The sequence below is a fragment of the Lynx rufus genome, unplaced genomic scaffold, assembly GCF_022079265.1.
Source record: "Lynx rufus isolate CCGP_SWC_20201006 ecotype Redwood Valley unplaced genomic scaffold, mLynRuf1.p SCAF_2, whole genome shotgun sequence".
NCBI lineage: Eukaryota > Metazoa > Chordata > Mammalia > Carnivora > Felidae > Lynx > Lynx rufus.
This window is the reverse complement of record NW_025814834.1, coordinates 116,680,011-116,690,055: the sequence shown is the minus strand read 5'-3', so window position 1 is coordinate 116,690,055 and position 10,045 is coordinate 116,680,011. Positions and strand designations below refer to the sequence as shown.

The window sequence follows — 10,045 nt, the reverse complement described above, 5'->3', positions numbered from 1 at the left end:
TTTTAAAAAAAATAAAGAGTAGCTTCCAGAAGATTATAAGGAGTCTGGAAGGGAAAACAAACTGCCTTCCTTGACTCCCCTGAGACTAGCCATTTTAGAAAATGTTCTCTCCTCCAAAGCCCGCCCCCACATAGGCAGGGTTTTTCTCTTGGGCAAACCTGTTCCTTGGGAAGGGAAAGGGAGGTGGCAAAACCTGTTTGAAGGCGAGGTTGCCTTCCTTGGAGGCAGGAGCATCTAGCAGTGAGACAGAGAAGGCCACGAAAGTTCTGGGGAGCCAGGACAACCCACTCTCAAGACAGCTGCAAGCATTTAAGGGAGACAGACCAACGTGGCAAGATGGGGACCACACAAGAGGTGGGAGAAAAGACGTTAGACCTTGGGTAAGTAAGATCTGGCCCACTGGATTGGAAACGAGCAATGAATAGTTGTGAGCTCTGACCAGGGCAAATCTTGGCTTCCTGGAAGAGACCCGACTTCAAGAAAAGGAATTTGCAGAGGAGTAGGGTGGCTTCAGGTAGAAAATGGGGAACTGGGGGTTCAGGATAATCCCCTATTGTGTTGTATTTGATAAAACTGCCCGTTGGGGGGCCTGGGTGCCTCAGTCAGTTAAACGCCTGACTCTTGGTTTCGGCTCAGGTCATGATCTCATGGTTCGTGGGTTCAAGCCCCACATCTGGCTCCGTGCTGATGGTGTGGACCTGCTTGGGATTCTTTCTCTGTCCCTCTCCTGCTCGCTCTCTCTCTCTCTCTCAAAATAAGCTTAAAAGAAAAAGAAAGAAAGAAAGAAAGAAAGAAAGAAAGAAAGAAAGAAAGAAAGAAAGAAAGAAAAAGAAAGAAAGAAAAGCCTGCCTGTTGTGTTTTCTAATATCCACTCCCCAGAATGGCCCTCAGGAAAGCTGACCCAGAAAGAAGCTGAGGTCCAGGTACTCCTTCCCAGCAAATCTTCCTCCTTACCTTCTTCCCCCACCCCTCCACCTCTGCCAGGCTTTGCCCTGACCACTCCCCAGCATCAGGCCTGACGAGGTGCCATCATCCCCAGCCCTGCCTGGTGACAGCTGGGCGGGTCTGTCAAGTTCCACCCAATCGTATGTAACAAGGAATATCTTTACCACTCTCGTGTAGGTAGAGCAGGGCCACAGAGTTAAATACGATTATATGATTAGCTTTACATTCCACCCTCCCTGGGCTCTGAAAACCCCACCGTGGGGGTGATCTGTTTCCAGGAAGGGGTGGAGGTAGTAGAAGTATCCAGAAGACAAGAGATCTGAGGGTTTTCTTAAGGCCTGCTCTCTGCTCTGTACCTTAATTACTGTTCATTCCAGTGTCTCCTACCTACGATCCAGTTCCCTGAAGACACTGCCGAGTTTGTCTCACGATCACCTCTTCTCCCCTGGGACTCTTAGGGCTGGGGAGAATGCTGAAGCAGGGCCAGCAGCACCCCTGAGACTCGGGGAGCTGGAGCTGAAGGAAGAGTGGCAGGATGAGGGATTCCCCAGGTGAGGACTTTGAGGGATGTTCCTTAGGACTTGAAGGAAGGAGCGGGGGAGGGAGGCAGAGGTGAGAAAATCGTGGCAGGGCAAGAGGACTGATAAACTGATACCTGGCTCGATGCGGTTACCCTCATTTCTGCTCCCCCTTGGAATCTTTCCCCTCTAGACTTCTTCCTGAAGAAGTTGACCATTCTGAAGATACTGAGGATCCCAAGAGAGACTCACAGGCAGGTTGGTAAATTAGAACATAGGTCTCGGGGCCCCTGGGTGGCTCAGTCGGTTGAGTGTCTAACTTCGGCTCAGGTCATGATCTCACGGCTCATGAGTTCAGGCCCCGTGTCGGGATTTGTGCTGACAGCTGGGAGCCTAGAGCCTGCTTCGGATTCTGTGTCTTCCTCTCTCTCTCTGCCCCTCCTCCACTCATGCTCTTTCTCTCTCAAAAATAAACATTAAAAAAAAAAAAAAAAAAGTAGGCCTCAAGCTCTTGATTCTAGCCCAGACTGCTGCCCTCATCCCATCACAGTTCTACTTCTCTTTTCCCCAATGTCCCATGTTAGTTCTTCTTTAGAATTTATCCCATCTCACTACTTCTATATGCAGGAATTCCATCTCTTCTTGCCAACACACACATACTTTTTTATTCTTTTCTCCTTTCTCCCAATCCCAGGTACACCAAGCACTTTAGCCCTGTGTAGCCCACACCCCATGCGTAAGCGTCTCTCTGCCCCAGAGTTGCAGCTGAATCTGACTAAGGAGACTGGAGGCCGTGGAGCTTCTCCCACTCATTCCGAACCTTCCTCTCCTGATGGCAGTTCTGACCTGGAGGTAGACGAACTGGAGACACCTTCAGACTCGGAGCAGCTGGACAGTGGACATGAATTTGAATGGGAAGGTGGGAAAGAAACCTGAGGCTGGAGCTGGTAGGAGTAGAAGCTAGAGTTAAAGCAGCTCAGGATGGATTTAATCGGACTAAAGTTAGAAGCAATAATGTGGGGACCAAGTGATAAGGTCAGCAAAATTACTTTCCTCAGAACAGAAAGCTAGAGCCTATAGATCCCATGCGAGAGTCATCAGTAGAGGGGTGGGGAGGGTCCTTTGTTTATTAAGGAAAATTTTATCCGGTGAGTGTTACATGCTATTACTGAGCAAGAACCGAGTTATAAAGATGAATAAGATAGTCCTATCCTCAGGGAATTCTCTGTTTAATAGGAAATTAAAATATACATATTTTATGCAAATAAATATAGTTAAGGATTATGGTCTCCATATGTATAGGTTATGGTCAGCAGGGATGAGAACAAGGTCAATTCTGCCTGAGAAACATTAGGAAAGACTTCACAGAGGAGGTGATTCTGAGCTGGCCTTTATCAGGTAGCTGGGGAGGCATTCTAGGTGGAAGAAACAAGTTGGGTAAGAACGTGGCATGTTGGAGAATTCAAAGTATTAAGCATGACTATTTTGATATTAAGGAAAACTTTGTTTCTTCTCTACTCACAACGCTTCCGACACCAGATGTGTGGGTTTTCCCCACCCCAACCAATTCTCCACTTCTCCAGACATCAAAAGGGTGTCTTACAGTTCAGCCATGCTGCTTGACTGGAGTCAGCACAGACCCCACAGGTTAAGGGCTCCCCTACAGGATTGCCCTGGACTTCAGATGCCAACCACATGTCCAAATTGTCACTTGAGCTTCTGAATCAGGGTGCTATGTTAAGTTGGCAAGAGTCAAATCATGGAGGTCCTTGCTACCATACTGAGGAGTTTAGATTTTATCCTGTAGGCAATGAAAAGGCACTGAATGGTTTTAATCAAGGGAGTAACATGATCAGATTTGACGGCTCTAAAGAGGTTGGAAACAACCTAAAGGTCCATCAGTCGAGTATTAAATCTAATACGGTGTGTCCATGCAATGGAATACTAAATACTAGGCAACAATTTCTTAAGATGAAGCGGCTGTTTCCATTGCTATGGAAGGATCATGCAGAATTGCTGGATATGGTATATTGCCATTTGAATAAGAAAGGTAGGGTAGAAAACAAAGCTTGCTGTAGCAAGGGGGTAGAAGGTGGAATGAAGTAAACAAACTAGAGGCAAGGAGACCAGTTAAGAGGTTAGCACTAAAGCCAGGTGAGTAATGCTAAGAACCTGAATCAGGACAGCAATAGTGGAAAGAATAATAAGAGAATATAATGGAGATAGATGGAAGAAGATATGGGGTCCAGCTGGCTTGAGCACTGACAGAGAAGAAAATCTTGGATGACATCAGTTTTCTCTCTCAGGCAGCTAGATGGATGGAGTCATCAAGAAAGGAAATATGGCCGGGGCACCTGGGTGGCTCTGTTGATTGAGTGTCTGACTTTGGCTCAGGTCATGATCTTGCAGTTCATGAGTTCGAGCCCCACGTCAGCTTCACTGCTGTCAGCCTGTCAAAGCAGAGCCCACTTCAGATCATCTGTCCCTCTTTCTCTACCCATCCCCTACTTGTGCTCTCCCAAAAAAAAGAAAAAAAAAAAGGAAATATGGGAGAGAGGAGGAAGAGAATGAGTCTGACTTACAGCTGGGTCTGGTGACTTGAAGATGACACAAACTAGAGATGTCCACTCTAAGCGTTTAGGGACATGGGTCTGGAGTTAGGAGAGACGTGTGGGTTAGAGAGGCAAATTTGGAATCATCATCTTACTGGTGGTGATTGAAGACATGGGAAGAGATGAGCTCACCCAAGGAAAAGCATGGAAAGAAGAATCCGGAAAAAAACTAATACTGGCAAGGGCCATGGACCTACCATAGTGCAGGGTTACCTCAAGGCCAGTGTCTAGTGAAAAAGTGAGGATCATGAGTCACAGGAAATAGAAACCAGCAAGCGGTTGTATTGATTGGACAAACTAGGGCTGGAGTCCTGGAAAACACTGAGGAATGAGATGTTGGAGTAATCAACTCTAAGAACCTGGGGAAGTTACAAGACACTGAAGGTATGTACCGTGCCTTATGGACCCTTCCCCATCCCTCTCTTTTAGATGAGCTGCCCCGTGCAGAGGGTCTGGGGGCCAGTGAAGCAGCAGAAAGGCTGGGCCGGGGTTGTGTGTGGGATGTAGCTGGAGAAGATGGTCGTCACTGGAGAGTGTTCCGAACAGGACAGCGGGAACAGCGAGTGGACATGACGGTCATTGAGCCCTATAAGAAAGCCCTCTCTCATGGAGGTAATGACTACCATAAGTGGAGGGGTAAGAACTGTGACTGACTGAATAAAAGGCTTGAGTTGGAAACTCAGTTACTGGGTACAAAATCCTTCCTGTAACTTTCAGAGACCCTCAGAGTCCTTCAACCTAAACAGATGTACTGTCAATGTGTACCTGTTAACTGAATAAATGGTCCCTTTGTCCTCTCCAGGTTACCATGGTGATGGCCTCAATGCTGTCATTGTCTTTGCTTCCTGTTACCTACCCAGCAGCAGCATCCCCAACTATACCTATGTCATGGAGCACTTGTTCAGGTGAGTCCGACGCCCTGAAGGGCCCCAGGGTGGATGTTGGGAGGGAAAAGCAACAACAAGAACACCCTGTGATCAGCAGCTGACTGGAAAGTCTACAGTCATGTCCCCCTGACACCCCACATCCTGAAGCATGTCCCTTCCTTGACAGTTGTGTGCCCCCCAGGTATATGGTGGGAACTCTGGAGCTGCTGGTAGCTGAAAATTACCTGCTTGTCCACTTGAGCGGAGCCACGACTAGAGCCCAGGTCCCACCTCTGGGCTGGATGCGCCAGTGTTACCATGCTCTGGACCGGCGGTGAGCCACGGGGCAGCGGGGCTGCCAGTCTCTCTGTGCCTTCTCTTTCCCTCTTTCCATTCTTTCTTCTTCCACGTAGCCCCTTCCTCTTCACCTTGTCCTTCTACACCCCTTTCCAGGCCTCTCCTGTCTTCCGTCCTCTCTCGGAGTCAGGGAAATCTAGTCGCAGATCTTGCCTTTCCCATTTACCTGCTGTATGACTTTGGGCAAGTCACTTAGCCTCCCTGGGACTCCATTTCCTTCTCTGCAGAACAGCAACAAGAATACCTTCGCCATCGCGCACGTGTGAAAATCAAATAAATCAGCGTGGCATGTTGCCTGGCACGCAGAAGGTGCTCCCTTTGGTCACCATCTCACCATTTATTTCACTTCCCAGGAGCCACTGTCTCTGCCTCTCTTCTCTGCCTGCTTCCCTGACCCGTAAGGCTTTGTTCCATGCGATGTTCCCTTTTCCTCCTTTCTTTCCCCCATCTTCCCTTTGCTCACTTTTCTCTTTCTTTTTGTTTCTTCCCCCCTCTCCCCCACTGGCCTTCCTCCACCTGGAGTTCTGTCAGGGGAGGGGACAGGGGAGTCGCCAAGGACTTAGGCAAGGGTAGGGCACAGGAGGGAGGTGGGGCAGAGGAGGACTCCAGGCTGAAGAGTTCTGGCAAGAGATTCCTAAAACCAAGGAGCCTTGGGGCACCTGCGTGGCTCAGTTGGTTAAGCTCTGGCCTTGGGCTCAGGTCATGATCTCACAGTTCACAAGTTCAAGCCCCGCATCGGGCTCTGTGCTGACAGCTCAGAGCCTGGAGCCTGCTTCGGATTCTGCTGTGTCTCCCTCTGTCTCTGTCCCTCCTCCTGCTTGCTCTCTCTCTCTCTCTCAAAAATAAATAAACATTAAAAAAAAAGATTTAAAAAGAAATAAAACTGAGGAGCTTTGCAGGGCTAAACATGATGGGTGGGGCTCAGACTGTGGCCGAGGAGCAGGGACTAGCCCCAACTGCCAGAGAAATCTAGAAACTGCAGAACTGAAAGCACAGAAGATAGCTCCACCTGATTTTCCGGAATGAAGGTGGGAGAACAGAACAATCTCCTATTCTGCAGCCTCCGGAAAAACCTGCGTGGCCTGGTCGTTGTCCACACCACATGGTATGTGAAGGCATTCTTGGCACTGCTGCGACCCTTCATCAGGTACAAGCTTTGGGGACCAGGACCTGCTCCCATTTTCAAAATCAAGATTAAGAAGATCTTGCCCCACCCTGGCTCCTTCTAGCCTTAACCATGCTATACTTGTCACATGTCCCTTTGTAAGCCTCTCCAGGAGCCCTCTTCCCAGTACAACACACACTTGGCTTATCCTCTCTTTTCAGTTCCAAGTTCACACGAAAGATCCGTTTTCTGAACAGCCTGCGAGAGCTGGCCCAACTCATCTCCTTGGATCAGGTTCACATCCCTGAAGCTGTCAGACAGTGAGTTCCGAGCTTAAGGATAAAAGTTGGGGGTGGGACGTATAAAGCCCATTCCCGTTTTCTTAATGCCTTGGGAGAGATGCAGGGGAACTAAATAAAAAACGATACATGTAAGTGCTGAGGCATCCAAGAATAAAGGAATATTCACAGCACCGAATTTAGAGGAGACTGAGATCACCCCTAGAGGTCAAGAAGGGATATGTTGGCAGTGCAAAGGAGAAAACGTGTTGGGGGGAGGTCCTAGGGGACCTCCAGCTTGACCAGCAGCAGATCTTCTCCTTCAATTCTCTGGCTTCTCTCCCCAAACCAGTAGGTAAAATCCAGGTCTTGCTCCTGTACCACCTTTTTGTTTTTCTCTCTCTCCTAGGCTGGACAGGGATCTCCATGGCTCAGGAGGCACCTAGTATAAGACAGGACTCAAGGACCTTAGAACCAAGCAAAGATACTGATCTGCCTATGCCCTAACCCTGAAATATCTGGGCTGCTTCCTAAACCACCTCATCTTCAACCCTAGTGCCACTGGACCTTCACATATCATTGGGGTGTCATTCCTCTCATAACCCTGCCTTCAAAGTTCTGAGGTCTGGAACCTGATTTCCGGGGGGGGGGGGGGGGGGGGGGAGGAGGCGACACATCATTTCAGCAGTAGGGGTGCATGTAGGGGTGTCTTGTATGGGAAAGGGCAAGGCTGTGGGTTTTAGTCCTGCTTGAGCTGCAGAACCCTGGGCAAATAACTGCATCTCGCTGAGTGTCCTCTTTTCCTCCCCCTTCAAATGGGAGCCCCTGGTCGCCTGTGAAGCTCAGGGTGGGTGGGGCATAACTGACCGCGGCAAGCCCCCCACCCCCACCCCGTCTGTTGGGGGACCAGGAGTCAGCTCCCTACGTATTGAAGAACTGCTGTTTCCTTCTTCGTCACGTCTGCTGCCTGTGAGCCTGGGAAGGAGCGCTTTCAAAGCCTGTAGTTTCGTCCTGTCTCGTAAACTCAGATCCGTAGCGGTTAATAAACTGCGATGCACGATGTAAGCTCGGCTCCGAGGAAGTGCACTGCCTGACCAGGCCCTTACGTCACAATTGCGTCTGGTGGTTCCGCAGGAGTTCTGGCTGCTGGAGTTCCTGGGATTTTAGCTCAGCCCCTCGGGCTACGCCGAGAGGGCCTGGGGGAGGGGCGTGGCGCGCGGTAGGAACCCCACGGGCCTCGGTTCCAACGACCCCCTGGGTCGAGAGTGGAAGGGAGGGAAGAGGTGGGAGACCCGGCCTCCTTCGCTGGCCTCCTCCTCAGCCGCCCACTGCCCGGCCCCATGGTCCCCGCCGCCGGCGCGCTGCTCTGGGCCCTGCTGCTGAGTCTGGGGCCCCGGCTGGCGGGGGCCCAAGGCCTGACTTCCACCGAGTCGCAGCGGGTAAGTTTCCGCTCCGGGGTCCCGATGTCCCCCCGCAACTACCGGACCACCCCCCGGACCGGCGCTCCCAAGAAGATAAGGGTAACAATGGAGGACGAGGATGACCTCGTGGCCCGTGCCGACCGCCTGGCAGGCCCGGCCGCGGCCGAGCTTTTGGCCTCCACGGTGGCCACAGGCGTCAGAAAGTCAATTGTGTCATCGCCGGAGGAAGATGAGTCTTTGGAAGAGGGGGTTGTGATCAACGCCAGAAAGAGTAATGTGAGCGGAGAGGCTCTCCGAGCGACTTCCAATACGGCGAGGATGCCCAACCCAAGGTTTAAAGCAAATACCCAGGAGCCCGAGATCAGGATGTCTTCTTCAGACCAGCGGGCCAACACGTGGATGTCCACTGAGGACTTGGTTCATCCCGAGAGTACCATGAGCCAGTGGTCAACAGCAGGGTCCACCCCGAGACCGTGGCCACACCCCTCACCAACAGCCATGCCGCCAGCAGAGGACCTGCGGCTGGTTCTCATGCCCTGGGGCCCATGGCACTGCCACTGCAGGTCAGGCACCATGAGCCGGTCCAGGGCAGGCAGGCTGCAAGGCCTTTCCGGGCGCCTTCGAGTTGGAGCACTGAGCCAACTCCACACAGAGCACCGGCCTTGTACCTACCAGCAGTGTCCCTGCAACCGGCTTAGGGAGGAGTGCCCTCTGGACGCTGGTCTCTGCCCTGACACCAGCTGCACCACTCAGACCACCACCACCACCACCACCACCACTACCACCACCACTACCACTCCCATACCGCCCCTCAGCTCTAGACTCAGACCCACCCCCTTCCTCTTCTTTGGCCCCAGCCCCAGCCCCAGCCCCAGTCCAGCCCTTGCTTTTTGGAGACGAGTCCGGATCGGGCTGGAGGATATTTGGAACAGTCTGTCTTCAGTGTTCACAGAGATGCAACCAGTAAGTGTTTGGTGATAGCCAAGGACCTTTGTTGATGAAAAGTCCTGACATCCAAAATCCTGTTGGGTCAACCAGCCGGTGTGCTTCCATGAACTGTCATCTGTTTGGTCATTCATTCATAATATACTAGTTATTCACATTATTGTTAGCCATTGATTCCACTCATTTCTTGGGCAACTGCTGGTTGGTTAATGGGTAACATGTATGGGTCATTAGAGAATTATTGACCAAATTGTGAAGATTGTAGGTATATCAACAATTCTTGATGCAAACAATAGATGTGGGAGATATAAATCATTCTCAGCTCATGAATGCAGTCTAATAGTAACAACAGCTAATATTTAAGGTCTTACTGTGTGCACTTTACCTGGATCGACCCTCACAACAATGCTGTGAGGTGTTATTCCGTTACAGAGGAGGAAATGGGGGGCATTGACACCAGTGCCGAAGCCCTCCACCACCACTATCCCAAAGAACTCCTGGGATGATTTCCAGTAACTTAAGAATTCTTTGGGAAGGATAGTCCTCTGCATTACCAAATGAACTACCAAAGGTTCTGATTGACTTGATAAAATATTCTCAATTGATAGGATTTCGGGACATTTGTGGGAGAGAGGAAGGACACTAAAATAGTATATACGGTCAGTCATTTTGCAAGTTTGTTTTTGTCCTTCTCCCCGGGTATCCAATACCAATGATTCAATATAAAGAAGCCTAAGTAGGGGGCAGTAGCGTTGAGGGAATGAGGGCTTATGGGGAGAGGGAGATGAAGCAAGGAAGGGAAAACATAGATGTGGTTCTAACATTTCCCCTCTTCTCTTCTGTTTTCTTACCCAGCTAGAGAGAAACCGCAGGTAATGGCCACTTCATCCTCAAGAGAAGGTGTCAGCATCTCAGCCTCCTCACCCTTTCAATCCCAGAACCTACTGGATATTTTTAGTACAGAAAAAATTAGAAAAAATATTGGTCTTGTGTCTCTT

At 50.3% G+C, this 10,045-nt stretch overlaps 2 protein-coding genes across 2 annotated transcripts; both read left to right on the top strand.

The window, feature by feature from the left end:
- Window positions 1-336: 336 nt before the first annotated feature.
- BNIPL (BCL2 interacting protein like) lies at window positions 337-7,310 on the top strand. Its single transcript, XM_047082285.1, has 10 exons — window positions 337-354; window positions 1,243-1,496; window positions 1,657-1,721; window positions 2,158-2,382; window positions 4,505-4,687; window positions 4,878-4,980; window positions 5,144-5,275; window positions 6,359-6,445; window positions 6,625-6,723; window positions 7,091-7,310. The coding sequence occupies exons 1-10, from the start codon at window positions 337-339 to the stop codon at window positions 7,125-7,127; spliced, it is 1,203 nt and encodes a 400-aa protein (XP_046938241.1). The 3' UTR covers window positions 7,128-7,310.
- A 75-nt stretch (window positions 7,311-7,385) lies between these two features.
- On the top strand, window positions 7,386-9,231 carry CUNH1orf56 (chromosome unknown C1orf56 homolog). The gene has a single exon (XM_047085667.1). It carries the CDS (start codon window positions 8,022-8,024, stop codon window positions 9,078-9,080), a length of 1,059 nt encoding a protein of 352 aa, XP_046941623.1. The 5' UTR covers window positions 7,386-8,021; the 3' UTR covers window positions 9,081-9,231.
- Window positions 9,232-10,045: the final 814 nt, after the last annotated feature.